This window comes from Eschrichtius robustus, chromosome 1 (assembly GCF_028021215.1).
Source record: "Eschrichtius robustus isolate mEscRob2 chromosome 1, mEscRob2.pri, whole genome shotgun sequence".
NCBI lineage: Eukaryota > Metazoa > Chordata > Mammalia > Artiodactyla > Eschrichtiidae > Eschrichtius > Eschrichtius robustus.
In genome coordinates, this window is record NC_090824.1 from 137,359,809 (window position 1) to 137,378,344 (window position 18,536).

General features: G+C 35.4%; 1 protein-coding gene across 1 annotated transcript in view; it reads left to right on the forward strand.

Annotated features, from left to right (window-relative positions):
- Nucleotides 1–18,536, forward strand: part of ETFA (electron transfer flavoprotein subunit alpha) — an 85,343-nt gene that overhangs the window by 20,370 nt on the left and 46,437 nt on the right. Inside the window, exons 5-9 of the mRNA XM_068537238.1 lie at nt 1,156–1,255; nt 2,676–2,786; nt 3,439–3,540; nt 4,723–4,791; nt 10,144–10,226. Coding sequence (XP_068393339.1) covers nt 1,156–1,255; nt 2,676–2,786; nt 3,439–3,540; nt 4,723–4,791; nt 10,144–10,226 — 465 coding nt within the window. The remainder of the gene's footprint in view (nt 1–1,155; nt 1,256–2,675; nt 2,787–3,438; nt 3,541–4,722; nt 4,792–10,143; nt 10,227–18,536) is intronic.

The following is an 18,536-nucleotide window of genomic DNA, read 5'->3' on the forward strand; positions in this document are numbered from 1 at the left end:
AATTTAGACTAGAAGCATAGAGATTCTCTTCCTCTCACTGTGAGGTGAAGTAACTAAGGCCTGGTAATATTGTGGCTTGCCCAGTGGTCCCTGCTAGTGGGAGCAAAGTTACCACATGTATCTATTCCAGAGATGTTATATGCATATACGAGGAAAAGCACATACATTAATTTTTGTTGAGATATATATGGGTGTGTATATATATATATATATATAGAGAGAGAGAGAGAGAGAGAGAGAGGCATTGTGCTTTACTTTTCTCATTTTTTAAAATTATATGGATGAACTATAATTTATAAACCTATCCCCTATTGATGGTCACTTAGGTTAGTTTTGATCTTTTTAAATGCAACCTCACTTTTTTTTTTTTTTTTTTTTTTTTAGAATTTTGGTAGGAACTTTATAAATTTATTTATTTATTTATTTTTGCTGTGTTCAGTCTTCATTTCTGTGCGAGGGCTTTCTCTAGTTGTGGCAAGCGGGGGCCACTCTTCATCGCGGTGCACGGGCCTCTCGCTATCGCGGCCTCTGTTGTTGCGGAGCCCAGGCTCCAGACGCGCAGGCTCAGTAGTTGTGGCTCGCGGGCCCAGTTGCTCCGCGGCATGTGGGATCTTCCCAGACCAGGGCTCGAACCCGTGTCCCCTGCATTGGCAGGCGGATTCTCAACCACTGCGCCACCAGGGAAGCCCACAGCATCACTTTTTAAAAAGGTGAAAATGTCTGCTTTGAAATTTTTTCTTTCATGTACATTAAATAAACATATACAAGTATGTTCTTTCTCAGTATTTGAGAATTTTACTACTACTCTAAATATTTTTCTATATTATCTAAATTCAGTAGTCTATAACTGTCATACTTCATAAATGATGATCATTAAAGCAAGTATCGTATCTCATAACTCAACCTACTGAGTTAAGGTAGTTTATCGCTATAAAACTCTTAATGTAGTTAGAGTAATCGTTGACTCTTACTTATGCTCAAAGACTATCCAAAAAGTTGTGCTTGAAATTGTGGTATGTCTAAAGATGCATGTGAAATATAAAATATTCAAGTTAAAATTTCTACAGAATTTCCATTTAGAGAATGTTATTGCTGATACTTTATAGCCATCCATCAGCATGTATGTGTGTAACTCACTACTTATTTTGCTTTTAGAACCTTTTGCCCAGAATAGCAGCCAAACTTGATGTTGCCCCTATTTCTGACATCATTGCAATCAAATCACGTGACACATTTGTGAGAACCATTTATGCAGGTAAAGTACCCAATGAAAATAATTAATCAGTATGTTAAATTTTTGAAAACTTTAAAAGCAGAGATTAATCTTGAAGATAGGATTTTGAAATATGGACCATCTTAAAGATTTCTGAGGAAAATCTTAGTCTTAGAATTGCCGCTGGACCATGACATGACATTCTCTCTGGTAAATCTGGAACACACTTCTTTCCTTCCTGATCATTCAGTGTACAGAGTGAGATTTTTCCAGTGATCAATAAAGATTAGATTTACTATTTAGTATATTTTGTAAGTGGCACCTGGAAAAGAAAATTTTCTATTTTTTTAAAGTAGTATTTTTTTTAAGCACAATATTATTTGTATATGAAAGAATCCTTTTTTTTTAAATTTTTATTTTATTTATTTATGGCTGTGTTGTGTCTTCGTTTCTGTGCGAGGGCTTTCTCTAGTTGTGGCAAGCGGGGGCCACTCTTCATCACGGTGCGCGGGCCTCTCACTATCGCGTCCTCTCTTCTTGTGGAGCACAGGCTCCAGACGCGCAGGCTCAGTAATTGTGGCTCGCGGGCCCAGTTGCTCCGCGGCATGTGGGATCTTCCCAGACCAGGGCTCAAACCCGTGTCCCCAGCATTGGCAGGCAGATTCTCAACCACTGCGCCACCAGCCCTTCTTTTTTTTTTAACATCTTTATTGTAAAGTAGTATTTTCGGTCTTCTTTGCTGCTTCTACATTTCCGTCTGCATTAGGATATTCATTTTGGTATCTCTTTAGTTGATCTTTTGCTAAGCACCTGGTCTCTAGTGGGGCTGGAGGAGGCAGTGAACTCTGTTCTTTCTGATCGAAGTTGTGTGTTTCAGTATAAATGGGCAATTCTCAAATCAGATCTTTCATTGTTAGTAGTGTTTAAAGGGAAATATTTGGTCATAGTTTAGGTCTCTCTTAATGTGATTGCTAATCCATAAGAAATGTTTCAAATCCCTTAAAAGTCTTGATGCATCACACTTCCTGTCCTTTATGCCTGATCATGTTTTCACTTAATTTTCCTCCCTTAGCAAGGCATAGTATCTTCGTTCTTATTAAGTTGTTGCAGCTCATGTTGTTGAGTTACTGATTATGTTGTTTTTGGAGAAGGAAGCTTTTGTTTATATTCCTTTTAGGAAGAGTGTACCTGATTAGTGTGACTGCCTTTTCCAGTTTGTTTCTTCCATGCAGTTCAGCACTTGTTCTATTTTTAAAGACATCCAAGGTTATACAGAGAGCCACTGATATGTTTCTTCAGTGTTATAGTCTTTTATCCTATACTTAGTAAAGGTAGAAAACAAGTAACTGGTCTACAGTTATTTCTTCCTTCTCTTTGTGAAGTAAATTTTGAACCTCAAAGGAATATTTGGGAGGTTTTTTGCCTTTCATGGTGGTTTTTAAAAAATAAATGTGTATTTTAGGAAATGCTTTATGTACAGTGAAGTGTGATGAGAGAGTGAAGGTGTTTTCTGTCCGAGGAACATCTTTTGAAGCTGCAGCAACAAGTGGAGGTAGTGCCAGCTCAGAAAAGGGTGAGTGTTCATTTTTATTTGTTTGTATTTATTTCAGTTTTTTATTTTTTAGCTCAGAGATTATATTAGAGTAAGAGAAGGCTTCTAGTTAAATTTCTAATGCAGAGCGTTTGAGAGCTCAATCTAAATGTTATTCCCAAGTTTATACAAAAATAAGAAATATTTATATCATTTTTGGTCCTCGGATATTTGCTTTGGTGTACATCAAAGGGATAGGAGAGAGGGGGGTGCATTAAGATTAATCCGTTATGTTGATGTAAAGATTTTTTACTCCCCTCTCACTGTTGCCTGTTATAATAGAGATTCAATATAATGGAATAATGTAATAATAGTAAGCTTACGGAAGGTGTTATACTTTAACATATACAGTATCTTATTGAACCCCATAGAGAGAGGCTTATTCCAGTTTTATAGCTAGACTCAGAGTTAAATGACTTCTCAAAAGTCATACAGCTAATGAGGTGAAGGCTGGAATCTAGTTGTCTTTCATAAAATCAGAGAGAGTGAAATTAGTGGCATAAAAAATTCACAGTAACTAACAAAGTTAAATTTCCTGGAATTAATTCTTTGTGTATTTCTCTTAAAAAATTATTTTTTACTGTGGAACTTGAACTCATGCTCTGTGTTTTGTTATATGTATCAATATATGTAGCATCAAGTGCTTCCCCAGTGGGGATATCAGAATGGCTTGACCAGAAATTAACAAAAAGCGATCGACCAGAGCTAACAGGCGCCAAAGTGGTGGTATCTGGTGGTAAGTGGAATATTGTAATTTATTAATTTTAAAAAATGATGTAAACTTAAAATACTTTGCTTTTATTAGTACTCATTTTAGAGGCGCACAAGTGTTTTTTCAAATGTAAGAAGTAGGTAAGTTGCGAGTATTAGTCCCATTTTACCGATTAGGAAAATGAAATCATGAGTTTAATACACAGTTTGGACTTTCTGTTGCAAATCTGTGTCATTGGCACCAGGGGGAGCATGGTACAAATCTCAACTCCATAGCTTTGTCTTTTTGACTGACTTCTGTGTTATTCAGAAGAGTATGGTTGACTTCTGAAATCACAGAAAGAACTGGTTGGAGTCTCAGGGCTGTGTTGTATGATTCCCACCCTTCACTCTACTTTGAAAGACCTCCAGTGCAGTCCAGGTCTCTATGGATAACTCTTTGAAAGTTTTTTCGCATTTAGTATCGAAGCTGTTAATATTGCACAAGACTTGCTTCTTTTTGTATGTCATGTTTCTCACTTAAAAAAAAAAAAAAAAAAGACCAAGAAACAAACAAAAAGACCCACATTTTATAGCCTGCTGGCTTTTAAAAAAAATGACTGCTGTGATTTAAAAATCTTCCCAAACTAAACATCAAATGAAATAATTAAGCTTCCAAACAGCCTCCTATTGCAAGTGGCATTGAGAAGAAATAATTTAATATTTAAAAAAAGGTATATCTGACTAGTTTATTCACTTATTTTTTTAAGAAATGTTTATTGGGTATATGTTCTCTGCCAGGCCCATTGCAAAGTGCTGAAGAAACAAAGAGGAAAAGGCAGATTGTTCTTGCTCTTAAGGAGTTGAAAGTCTAGTGGAATGACTTCCATGAAAATAATAACTTCTTTCAGTTGTTCAGCTAAGTATTGCTAAATATAGCAGTGACCAAGATAGGTAAGGATCTTGTATTGAAAGAGTTTTTCTTCTAGTGGGGAAGACTGATTTTAAAGACTGATTATACCATTAGTTAACCAGTTAGTTAATTACAGTAGTGTTGAATGCTTTATAAGAGAAGTACAGGAGTATCATTGGAGAACTCAGGAAAGGCTTTATAGAGGAGATAGCAGTTGTGTAATATGAAGATTCACTCATGTATACGAAGTTCAAAATTTTTATGGAATGGAGTTTATATTTGCTCAATTTTTTTTTCTTCATCTTTTTAAATGAGGTCGGGGTTTGAAGAGTGGAGAGAACTTTAAATTGTTGTACGATTTGGCAGATCAACTACATGCTGCAGGTAAAGTTACTTTCCGTAGTAGAAAAATGTTCCCATTTCATTGGAGATATTTTTTCTTCATTATTTCTTTTGTATATAAGTCATTCAAAGCTGCAGATTTTTTGCTTTCTCTGGTTTTCAACTTTTCTCTCTGAAACAGTTTTTCTTAGTCTCCAAGTAAATGGTGTAGCGTTCAGTGAAGAGAGGTTGTCCATGTTCTTTTTTATTATTTATATGACACTCTTAACATTTGCCACATTTTAGTAGTTTTTTCCATTAAAAAAAATTAAATGTCAGCTTCATTGCCTACTTCAGGTTCAGGAATGCCTTATTTTTCCCTTTATTGGTAGTCTAACATAAATCTCTCATACAAGTAGAAATTAACATTTAACATTATTTTTTAAATTTATAGGGAAGAGAGATCTTGTTATTAAAAGTATATTGAGAATGGAATGATGTTTTTTGAAAAATCAGAAAACTAAAAAATTTTAGTTTTTAATTATACAACCATTACATGAATATATTCTTCTTTTTATAAAAATATCTGTTTTGTTCTTCCCCTTTTGAGAGTTTTGTGTATAACTTTCTAAGCTTTTCCTGTGCTTTTATATTACCTAATATGTGTACCCATAGAAACAGTTATGGTTTTGTCTGAATAAAGGCAGGATATTGACTCTTTATAATCAGATGGTGGTATTTGACTGCGGATATTTCATTCATTCATTCACTGAACAAATATTTATCAAGTGTCCGCCATATGACGGCACTATTTTAGGAGCTAAGTGAAAGCAATGAACAAAATAAGCGAAATTATTCTCTCACAGCTCAAGAGGCCACAGGTGTGTTGACATCAAGGTGTTGGCAGAGCCACACTCCCTCTGGGGGTGAATCTGTTTGTTTCCAGTTACCAGAGGCTGCCTTGGCATTCCTGGGCTTATGGCCGCATCACTCCAGTTTCTGCCTCTGTCCTCATATTACTTTCTTCTCTCTGTATCTGTTTCATATCTCCTTCTGTGTCCCTCTTACAAGGATACTGTGATGACATTTAGAACCCACCTAGATAATTCAGGATAAGTGCCTTCTCCCAAGATCCTTAATTTTTTATCATATCTGCTGTCATACAGGTAATATTCACAGGTCCTGGGTATTAGAAAGTGAATATATCTTTGGAGAGGCCATTTTTCTGCCTACCACAGACAGTAAACGCAATAAATTAGTAAATAATATAGTGTGTTAGAGGGTAGTAAATGCTATGAAAATAATAGAACAGGAAAAGGAGAAGGAGGAGGATTGGAGGGGGAGGATTGCATGTTTAAATAAACTGGTCAGAGTATGCCTTAATGAGGAGACATCCGAATAAAGGTTTGAAGAAGGTAAGGAAGCAAGCCATGAGGAAATCTGAGAGAGAGTGTTTCAGGTAGAGGGACCAGTAAAGTGCAAAGGGCTTTTTGCTAAGGCAGGAATGTGTCTGGCCTCCGTGATGAATAACAAGGAGGCCAGTGTGGCTGGAATGAAAAGTGCAGAAAGGGAGAGTGGTAAGAGATAAGATTGGAAGTAATAGACCAGATCACATAAGGCTTCTAGGCCTTCGTAAGGAGATTGGTTTTCTCTGAGTGAAGTGGGGAACCATTGAGCAAAAGAGTCGCATGATCTGACACATATTAAAAGCATCAGTCTGGCTACAGTTTTGAGAATAGACTATAGGGTGATAAGTGCAGTAACAGGGAGATCAATTAGAAGACTGTTTCAGTCATTCAGGTGAGAGATGCTCATGGTTTGGACCAGGTTAGTAGCTGTAGATGTGGGGAGAAATAGTTTTGGGATATATATTTGAAGGTAGAACCATTGGGATTTCCTGATAGATTGAATGTAGATTATGAGGAAAAGTTTTTATCTGGCAGCTGGTGGGATCGAGTTGCCATTAGCTGAGATGGGGACTACCCCAGGTGGCACAGTTTCCAAGGGTAGACCAGGAGTTCAGTTTTGGGCATGCATTCAGGCCACCATATGTGCAGGTTCTGCATCCATGGATTCAACCAGCCATGGATCAAAAATATTCGGGGGGAAGAAGTTCCAGAAAGTTCCAAAAAACAATATTAATTTGCCTTGCACTGGCAGCTGTTTACATAACATTTACATTGTATTTATAATTATTTACATAGCATTTACATTATTCAGTATTATAAGTAATTTAGAGATGATTTAAAGTATAGGCATTGCACTTTGCAGATATTACATTTTTTTTACAGATTGAAGGTTTGTGGCAACCCTGCTTTGAGCAAGCCTATTGGTGCCATTTTTCCAGCAGCATTTGATCACTTAATGTCTCTTGTGTCACATTTCGTAATATTTCAAACTTTTTCATTACTGTTATATTTGTTACGATATGTGATCAGTGACCTTTGATGTTACTATTGCAAAAAGGCTATGACTTGCTGAAGGCTCAGATGATGATTAACATTTTTTAGCAGTAAAGTATTTTTAAATTAAGGTACGTACATTGTTTTGTTAGACATAATGCTATTGCACATTTAATAGACTACAGTATAGTATAAACATAACCTTTATATGCAAAAAAAGCCATGTAACTTGCTTTATTGTGGTGGTTTGGAACCGAACCAGCAACATCTCTGAGGTATGCCTGTATACAGGAGGGAGTGCATAGGTTATATGCAAATATATGCCATTTTATTGTATATAAGGGATTTGAGCATCCTTGGATTTCAGTATCCTTGTGGGGCGGGGTTCCTGAAACCAGTCCCCTGCGGATACCGAGGAATGACTCTACTAAGTTTTGAGATGTCTAATAATAGACATCCTAATAAAGATGTCAATTAAGCAATTGGTATAGGAATGTGGAGTTCAAAAGTTTGGGCTGGAGATAGAAATTTGGAAATCAATTGCATTTATTTGGTATTTGAAGCCATGAGACTAGATGAACTCACCAAGGGAACTGAGTGTAGATATAAAAGAGGTCCCAGGACTAAGCCCTAGACTCTGCGAGATTAAGAGGTAGGGGAGAAGGGGAGAACGAAGACCAAAAGGAATGGGTAAGTAAGGCAGGAAAATCAGGATAGAGAGTATGATGTATTGGAATCCAAATGAAGTGTTTCAGTAAGGGAAAGAGTGATCACCTATGTCAAATGCTACAAGGACGGAAGGTCAAGGAAGATGAGGACTGAAAGGTGACTAATTGATTTAGCCACTTAGAGGTCATTGGTGACTTTGAGCAGTTTTAGTAATGGGGGTGGTGGGTAGTGGGGGCAAAAAGCTTATTGGAGTGGGTTTAAAAGAATGGTCCTAGGTAGTAGTTACATGGTTGTATTCACTTTATGATCAGCCATTGAGCAGTAGCACATTTGTGATTTGTGTCCTTTTCTGTATGTGTGTTATATTTTAATAAAAAAGTTTTTAGAAATAGAATGGGAGGCCTGGCATTGGAGACAGTGAATGCAAACAACTCTTTAGAGGCTTTTAACTATATGGGAGAGCAGAGAAATAGACAGTAGCCAGAGGGCGAGCGGGACAAACAGAGGGACTTTTTAAAGATTGGACAAATAATAGCATGCTTATATGCTGATGGGAATGCTTCAGTTAAGAGGGAGAGATTAATCATACACGAGATAGACAGGAGAGTTACTGGAGGGATGTTCTTGAGTAGATGAGAGAGAATATGAACATAGCTGCAGGTTGATGGGTGAATGTGTTAGTTGGAGTATGTGGAAATTCTCTTCTGATTGTTTCAGCTTTTTCAGTGAAATAGGCAGAATGTTAAAGAGTATTGGAAGTTTGAAGAGAGAAGGAAAGATATGAAATTTTATCGATAGCTTAAGAAAGATTGAGAGAATTAAGGCCTATTTATTTAAAGTAAAACCCAGTTAACATGGCTGAGTATTGGTGTTTTTCTCCAGTCATGCAAAACTATAGTAGGACAGGTATGGAAAAGGTGGAAAGATTGCTTAATCAGTAACCAGAGATGGAGGATTTCCACTTGAGTGTGATGGTACAAGAGGAGGGCAAAGAAATTAAAGACATATGCAAAGGAGTGATTAGAGTCACTGATCATAGAAATTAAGCTGGGTAAAGAAAGAAGAGAGAACGTGAGGGGAGAGAGGGACAATGAATAGAATTGTGGATCCCAGTGTGATCAGAGGGTTGTTGGAGTAGGGTACTAAAAAGAGTCAGCTAGAAAGGGGAGGTCACAGAGAGACTTTGGAAATCAAGATTATTGAGGGATATTGCTAATGGGGTTGGGGATATGACCATGGGTAGAGTGAAGGACAAGATGACTGGAGGAGAGTTGCTCAAGGAGCTGAGAAGCCAGGTGTCAAAGTCTTCAAGAATTAAGACAAGACTAGTATTGGAGAAAGTGACAAGGACCCAGAAGCTAAAAATCATTGAGGAATGAAGGGGATTGACCTGCTGGTTGATAGATGACACAGCAATATATGGGTGACATAATCTGATGATATGAGATTCGAAGCTGAAGGGTTTTGAGGAGGGAAGAGGGGAAACGTTCTGAGAGTGGCAGTGAGGGCCTGGTGTACCACCTCTAGGTCCAGTGGTATGAAGGTGGTGGCAGAGACAAAGTGACATCTGCTGGAGAGGGCTGCAGGGGAATCCTTGTCCTCAGGGAACATTTAGACAGATAGGTGGAAGATACAGAGACTTGTGGTTTGCTGGTATCAGGCTGTGAATTCCAGAAATCATAGTGTAAGGTTTCAGGAATTGGGGAGCAGTGGGAGAAGGGTGCAGATTCGGGAGCATGCAGGGCATTGTGGGGATCAGTGTATGGGTTATGAAGGATAACCTTTGAGTCTGGGGCTTGTTGCAGTGACTGATGTAAGTGAAGGGCAGAATGTGATCAGTCCTGACTGACTCATGATAGGTAGTGGAGGTGAGTCTGTGAGTGTTAAGAGGTAGTGAGGAGTATTCACTAGGGCTCCCCCTTTTTGTCCTCTCTAGATGGAGATGAAGAGGACCTGAGGCTCATTGTTGACCCCTGTTGGGAGAGGGGTACCTTTTCTCCAAGTACAGGGCTCCTTTTGACTCCTGCTGAATGAGGATAGAAGGCTAGTTAAATTCTCATTTTTGTTTTTAGATAGAAAATACTGGTTAAGCCTTTATCTTGTGTTATATGTAACTCTTTTCTTTATCTGGTCCTAGGGGTAAAGATATTATAATACCTTTCTTTAAAAGCTGTGAAGTTACGGTGTAAAGGAGCATTATATAATGACATCCCAAACAGGTTATAATGTATGTTTTATGTATGTACTATATCAATGTCTTTTTTTTGTTTTTTACTGTTATCAGTGAATATTCCAGCTAGTTGAATAATAGAGCTTAAAAAAATGACAAATATTTTTTCCCTAGTTGGTGCTTCTCGTGCTGCTGTTGATGCTGGCTTTGTTCCCAATGACTTGCAAGTTGGACAGACAGGAAAAATAGTAGCACCAGTAAGTATTGCAATAAAATATGCCATGCAAAATTCTATGGGGATAAGAACTGTATATATTTGTGGAACAATCATCTCAGTGATTGGTGTCCTATTCAGTGTACCTAAGCAGTTAGCCATTACCATGGTGAATGTGTCCTGACAGGTCTGGATTTCTTGGCCTCAGTAAAACACATAGCAGTTCTTAAATCCAGCATTGTTTTTCACATTTTTTAAAGCAGTGGAATACTTTGTCAAATTTATGTCACAACACTAAATATAAAATTGATAGAAGCAGCATTTTATTATTAAATGGATTTTATAAGTTCACGTTAACATTTATTTACCATAAAGCCTATATATTATAAAATCTGTCAGTAAAACTGATGAATCTGTATTAATGAACACAGAATCTCAAAATTGGGAGCTGTGAGTGACAACTGTGGTCTTATATCTTCCTGAACACCTAGTTTATTTCTGTATTATGTCTAGTTGCATGAAATTCAGAAAATTCTTATCCATATGGGTAAGTGATACTAGACTATTCAGTTAAAACTATCCAAAACTTACAAAAGGAATACTTTGGTTTCAAAGTTGAATCACTAACAATATCTAATGATTGTTCACATTTCTTAGATGATTCAGGTTTTCAGTGAATACAATTCTCAGCCAGTTTAAGTCTTTATTGTGTGGAGGAAAATGAATTTTTTTATATATCTCAAAAAATTTTTAATGTATTTCGAAACAGGATATTAAGTCATATCCATTATAAAAAATCTCATATCTCAGTGCCCTGTTCCATCAGAGGTTCATTCAAAGTTTCAAAATAGGCAAAAAATTTAAGTCTTGCTTTTGAAGTTTGTTTTGAAGAGTGTTCAATCTTCTGCCCATTTTAAAATTGGGTTCTTTGTCTTTTTATTGCTTCTTTATTCACTTTCTTCTGAAGAGCAGAAATTTTTAATTTTTATAAGATCTAATGTATTGATGGTTGTTAATACTTTTTGTGTTATTTAGCTTATTTGAAGTCAGATAAGATCTCAGAATGTAAAATACTTACTAAATAAACAAAGTCACAAAACCATGTGACCTGTTTGCTTGTGATAACTGCATTAGTCAGGCTGTGAGAGCATTTATTGAGCAAGTAAGTTCGAGCCTTCCCTAGCATTTAATGAGGTGTGGCACATAGGTATTTTTTTGGTAGAAATCTTGTTTGTCCTAGTTTACATGAATAGATAATCTTTAGGCTTGAACCTATTTACAAAAGATCAGACCCACAACCTTCCTAATCAATAATACTTCCACAAGAAAGTATGGTGGGAGACAAACTTTTATTTACATTGACTTTTCAGTAACAACACACTTGTTATTAAGTAGGATAGCAGAATGACAGGGAGTGACCAGTGGCATCCTTACCTGTGTTGTAAATAAATGTCATACAGTCAGCTTTCTTCAACATTACTGTCATGAATATAGGATTACTGAAATATTTTCATAAGGAATTTAAATACATTAAAGGCTTTGAAGACTTTCTTTAACATAAATCATGTAAGCCCCAGAGATTCTGATTCATTAACTCTGAGTTAGACTTCGACATGTATATATATGTCTACATATTTATTTGTGTCTGTGTGTATTTTTCTTTAAGGCTTTAAGGCTTTTTTGAGATGATCTCAAGTTTACAGAAAACTTTCAAGGACAGAGTAAAAGCCTTTATTTTTGTGGACTATTTGAGAGTAAGTTGCTGAGATGATTCTCCATCATCTCCAAATATGTAGGACATTCTCCTATAAAACCACAATATAACTTTTAAAATTAGGAGACTAACATCAATTTACATTAATACTATCTAATCATCAGACCTTGTTCAGGTTTTGCCAGTTGTCCCAATAATGTCCTATATAGCAAAAGGATGTAGTTCATAATCACATGTTGCATACAGTTGTCATGTGTCCTTCCATCTCAAACAGTTCCTGTCTTACTTTGACTTTCATGACCTTGACACTTTTGAAAAATTATAGGACAGCTATTTTGTAGAATAGAATGTCCCTCAATTTGCATTTGTCTGATGTCTCCTCACCATTCAATTTAGGTTATATATACATCTTTGACAGGAATATCACAAAAGTGATATTTCATACTATCAGATGGTACACAATTTCATTGTGCCTTATTAGATTTTCACTTTGACCATTTGGTTAAATTTTTCATAAGGAATTTAAATATATTAAAGGCTTTGATATCTGTCAAACTTCTCCACTGTAAAGTTATTTTTCCCTTTGTAATTAATAAATGTTTTATGAGGAGGTACTTTGAAATGATATAAATATTCCAGTTCGCCTCACTTTCAGTTTATTTATTTATATTTATTTATTTATAAATGAATGTTAAATAAATAAATATTTATTTATAATAGGACTTATGGGTCCTGTTTTATTCAGTGGGTGAAAATCTGTTGTTATTATTTTAATTGATGTACAAATTGTTCCACATTTGGCCAGTGAGAATCCCTTCAAGGTGGCTTCTGTGTCTTCTTGACATGTTCCCATCATTCTTGGAGGCCTTTCTTACTTACTGACAGAATAAGATGTTCCAGGCTTTTTGTACCTTTCCTATCCCAGCCCTGGCATCAGTCTTTTCTCCAGGGAGCCCTGGTTCCTTTTAGTGAAGAATAGTATGAAGCTGACATCTGGATATTAATTGTGCTTGTTGCTGTTCCCAGGACCCCTCAGTGAAAAAAGCTAGGGAATGTGTGTAGGTATGTATATATGTATGTAGATATACACATATATGTATTCATATACACATACAAACATTTATATCTATTTCACTATCAGTCTATCTACATTGAAAACCATGAGTTCACAGTGACACCACCAATTCCAGTCCAAGGTCAATTCTGACTCTCCCTTTCCCTGTTTGTAATGCCTTTCATTGGCAGTGAAAAACCTGGACCCTGCCAATACGCTAACCTGCACAAATGCTCTCCTTGCCCCACTCAGGCTTCCACACCCTGCACTGAACATTCAGCCCTCCTATGTAGATAACCCTCCCTACCTTGCTTGGACTCTGACACCCTTCTGGATCATTTCTTCCCAAAGTAGTTGTACAGTTTTATATTTCCACCAACTATGTATCTGGGTTCCACTTGCTCCTCATTTTCACCAACATTTGGTATTTTAGCTATTCAGGTGCATGTGTAGTGGTGTACTTTATTGTGGTTTTAATTTGCATTTTCCTGATATCTGTGATGATGAACACTGTTGTGTTACTGGCCACTCAGATATCTTCCATATGAAGTATCTGTTCAGATGTATGGCACCTTTTTTATTGAATTGCTTGTCTTTTTGTTATTGAGTTGTAGAAGTTTTTTTAAAAATCTATTCCAGATATGTTACTTGTCATATATGTTTTGCAAATATTTTCTCCCAATCTGTGGCTTGCTTATTTATTTTAATGGTATCAAGATGAGGAACTTCCCTTCTGTTCCCAATTTGCTGAGAGTTGTTATCATGAATGGTTGTTGAATTTTGTCAAATATTTCTCTGCATCTGTTGAAATAATCATGTTTTTTTTCCTTTATTCTGTTAATTTGGTGAATTACGTTGGTTGATTTTTGAATGTTAAACCCCCTTGAGTTACTGTGATAAACCCTACTTGATCATGATACGTTATCCTTTTAATATATTGCTGGTTTTGATTGACTAATATTTTCTTAAAGATTTTTAGGTCTGTCTTTATCAAAATAATCTGTAATTCCCCCCGCCCCCCAATATCTTTGTCTAACTTTGGTATTGGCATTATGCTGGCTTCTTAAAATGAGTTGAAAGATATTCCTTCTGCTGTATTTTCTGAATGAAAAATCTGTGTAAGATTGGTTTGTGTGTGGGGGGGTTGTTTTTACTTTTTGGCTCTTATGAATAATGCGGATAGGAACATTCAGGTACAGGTTTTTGTGTGGACATATGTTTTCATTTCTCTTGGATATGTACTGAGGAGTGGAATTGCTGTTCATATGGTAACTTTATGTTTAACCTTTGAGGAACTGCCAGACTGTTCTGCAGAGCAGCTACACCAACAATGAACCAACTCTTAGCTTTGTTAATTTTTTTCATTGTTTTCTTTTTATTGATTTTTGCTCTTAATTTTCTTCCTTCTAATTACTTTGGGTTTACCTTGCTCTTAAGGTAGAACTTTACTTTATTAATTTTGTATTTTGCTTGTTTTTAAATGTAAATATTAAAGATATAAATTTCCCTCTAAATAGTACTTTAGATGCATCCCACAAATTTTGATATGTTTTCATCATTCATTAAAAAAATTTTCTAAATTAGAAAATTAGGAATGTTTAATTTCTATATATTTGTGATTTTTTTTTCCTAGATAGCTATTACTGATTTCAAATTTAATTTTGGTGAACATGTCTTTAATATTTCAGTATTAAAATTCATTGAGTCTTATTTTATGGCCTAACAAATGCTCTATCTTGGTGAATATACCTTGTGCACTTGAAAAGAATGTATGTCCTGCTGTTAGACACTACAAGAATAAAGATTAGTGAACTTGAAGATACGGCAGCAAAAACTGTCCAAAATGAAACACAGAAAATTTTGAAAACACAGGAAAAAAATGGACAGAGCCTTGGTGAGCTACGGGACAACTTTACGATGCCTAATATATGTGTAATTGGAGCAGGAAAACTATTGGAAGAAATAATGAGCATAGAATGTCCAAATTTGATGAAAACTATAAATCCACAGATCTCAGAAGCTCAACAAACCCCAAGAACAGGAAACAGGAACGAAACTACAAGGCATGTAATAGTCAAATTGTTTACAGAGTGATAAAAAGAAAAAAAAATTTTTTCAAAAAGGAAGTCATTTTATTTTTAGTACATTTGCTTTGGAAGGAGAGCCAACTAATTGGAAAGAGTCCATAATTTAACCAACATCAGATCTCCTTGCTGCATTCCCTGTTGAAACTTTTTTTTTCTTTTTCAAATTTTTTTTTTTTTCTTTTTCAAATTCTTTTCCCATTTAGGTTATTAGCAGAGTACTGAGCAGGGTTTCCTGTGCTATACAGTAGGTCCTTTTTGGTTATCTATTTTAAATATAGCAGTATGTACATGTCAGTCCCAAACTCCCAGTCTGTTCATACCCCCCACCCTTTTCCCCTGGTAACCATAAGTTTGTTCTCTAAGTCTGTGAGTCTGTTTCTGTTTTATAAATAAGTACGTTTGTATCATTTTTTTCTTAGATTCTGCATATAAGCGATATCATATGATAGTTGTCTTTCTCTGACTTACTTCACTTAGTATGCAGCAACAGGTCCATCCATGTTGCTGCAATGGCATTATTTCATTCTTTTTAATGGCTGAGTAATATTCCACTGTATATATGTACCACATCTTCTTTATCCATTCACCTGTCGATGGACATTTAGGTTGCTTCCATGTCTTGGCTATTGTAAATAGTGCTGCATTGCACATTGGGGTGCATGTATCTTTTTGAATAATGGTTTTCTCCGGATATATGCCCAGGAGTGGGATTGCTAAATCATATGGTAGCTCTATTTTTAGTTTTTTAAAGAATCTTCATACTGTTCTCCATAGTGGCTGTACCAGTTTATATTCCCACCAATGGTGTGGGAGGGTTCCCTTTTCTCTACACGCTGTCTGACATTTGTTGTTTGTAGAATTTTTGTTAATGGCCATTATGACTGGTATGAGGTGATACCTCATTGTAGTTTTGATGTGCATTTCCCTAATAATTAGCAGTGTTGAGCATCTTTTCATGTGCCTCTTGGCCATCTGTATGTCATAAATGTTAGTTTCCAGATTCACTGACTTTGCAATTTTCTCCAGTTAATGCAGGTGCTCAGCAAGCACCTTTTATTACTTTAAATGAGAACAAAATGAAGACCTGAAATCTCATGATCAAGAATTGTTTTCTGACGGACAAGCAGAATTGTTTGGTCTATTTTTATGGTTGATATAATTGTATTCAAAACTCATAAACAATGTACATCCACTTCAATGCTGATAAAACGAAATTCTTAAAAGCAGTGAGAGAAAAGTATAAATGAACTCAATATTCCAGTCAAAAAGCAGAGATTACCAGGTGTATAAAAAGCAAGACTCAGCTATTTGCTACCTAAAAGAAATATATTTTAGATAGAAAAAAATACACCATACAAATAGTGAGCATAAGAAATCTGGTTTGTCTTTTTTAATGTCAGATAAAGCAAACTTCAAGACAATGAGTACTGCCAAGCATAAAGAGGCCATTATGTAATGATAAAAGGATCAATTTATCAGAAAGAACTATCATGAATGTGTAACTGCCCAATAACAGAATTTCAAAATATATCAGGCAAAATCTGACAGAACTAAAGTGAGGAATGCAAATCCGTAATTATAGTTGGAGGTTTTAATACCTTTTCACAGTAATTGATAGAATAACTAGACGAAAAATTTCAGTAAGGACATAAAACATCTAGACCAGGGGACAGCAAGCTATCTGTAAATCACATAGGAAGTATTTTTGGTTTAATTGGCCATAGTCTCTGTTGTAACTACTTAACTCTTCTGTTGTAGAGCAGAAGCAGCCATAGACTTGTAAGTAAGTGAATGAGTTGTATTCCATTACAACTTTATGTACAAAAACAGATGGAGGTCCAGATTTGGCCTGTTGACGTAGAACGCTATGCCACATTTTTTTTCTCTACTTTTATTCTAGGACTCCAGTTGCACATATTCTAGATATCTTTATATTCTTCTGTAGGTTACTTAAGTTCTGTTCATTCTTTTTCATGGTTTTTTTCCCCTCTGTTCTTCAAATTGAATAATTTTATTGGTCTATCTTCAAGGTTACTGACTCTTTTATAATTTCTAATATACTATTAAACCCATCTAGGAAATTTCTGATTTTGTATTTCTTAGTTCTAAATTTTCATTTGGTACTTTTTATAGTTTCATTTCTTTGCTGAGATTTCTTATCTGTGCAGTCATTGCAGGTATCTTCCTTTACATCCTTGACCATACTTGTAATAGCTGCTTTTAAATCCTTGTGTACTAATTCCAAGTTCTGGGTTATTTCAGGGTTGATGTCCTTTGATTGTATTTTCACACTTTCCTGTTTCATTATGTGTGTAGTACAATGGTTCTCAAATTTTTTGTCTTAGGGCTCCTTACTTTTAAAATTTATTTAGGGCTCTCAGAGCTTTTGTTTATTTGGGTTATATCTATTGATATTTCTTATATTAGAAATTCAAACTGAGAAAATTTTAAAATATTTATTCTTTTGAAAATAACAACAGTAGAGCCATTTATTTTAATATAAATAACATTTTAGTGAAAATAACTGTCTTCCAAAACAAAAGAAATTTAATGAGAATAATGGTATTTTTTTACATTTTTGACTTGATATCTGGCTTAGTAGAAAACTGCTAGATTCTCATTTCTGCTAACTGTGTGTTGTTTTATATTGGTTTGATTGAAGTATATGAAGAAAATCCAGCATCACACAGCTATATAGAAAGAAAGGAGTATTTTAATAGCCTTTTCATAAAATTGTAGATATTCTTCTTTTACACTACATCAGAACTTGACAAGTAGTAAATTCTTAAAGGGTATTGGCAGTGTGGAATCTGAAACCATATCAATGAACTTTTCATACCCTTACATTAAAATCTGTTGGTCTGTATTGTGCTTTGAATGGATCTTTCACTATCCTGTAACATTTAGAAAATAACCTTTAGTGAGTTTTATAGATCTTTCAAATGTTGACACATTTTATCAATATCAAAACATTACCTTCATCAGTATCACCACTCATCTCATTAGAGGAGTCTTTACAGCTCATATTCATGGATACAAGTTTTTAAAAAATTCTAATTATAAACTTAATTCACAAATTTTGTCCTTGGCAACAAAAACTTTGTTTTCTAGGAATTGATAAACTCACCTCATTCATTTTCAATAAAATGTCTGCCAAAAGTCCAAATATCTATCAGTTGTTCTTTGAAGTGGAAATGGTGATCCACGAAAACGTGGGTGGTTTACTCAAACCATCACACAAGCCATTTTCCTCAAGACAATCATTGTGCTTTCGTATGCAGTGGAAGTACTTTGCATACTTCGTGATTTGTCACACAGAATACTAAAAAGATGTGTACTCAAAGATCAAGATTTAATAAAACTAATAATTTTTACTACTTCATCAAGGACGTTGTTAAGTGAAACCAGTTTTCTTTTTCTTTTTTTTTTAAACTGTATGTGTGGCATGAAGAATGCAGTGACAACCAGCACAGTTTGGTGCAACTGTCTTGCTTAATG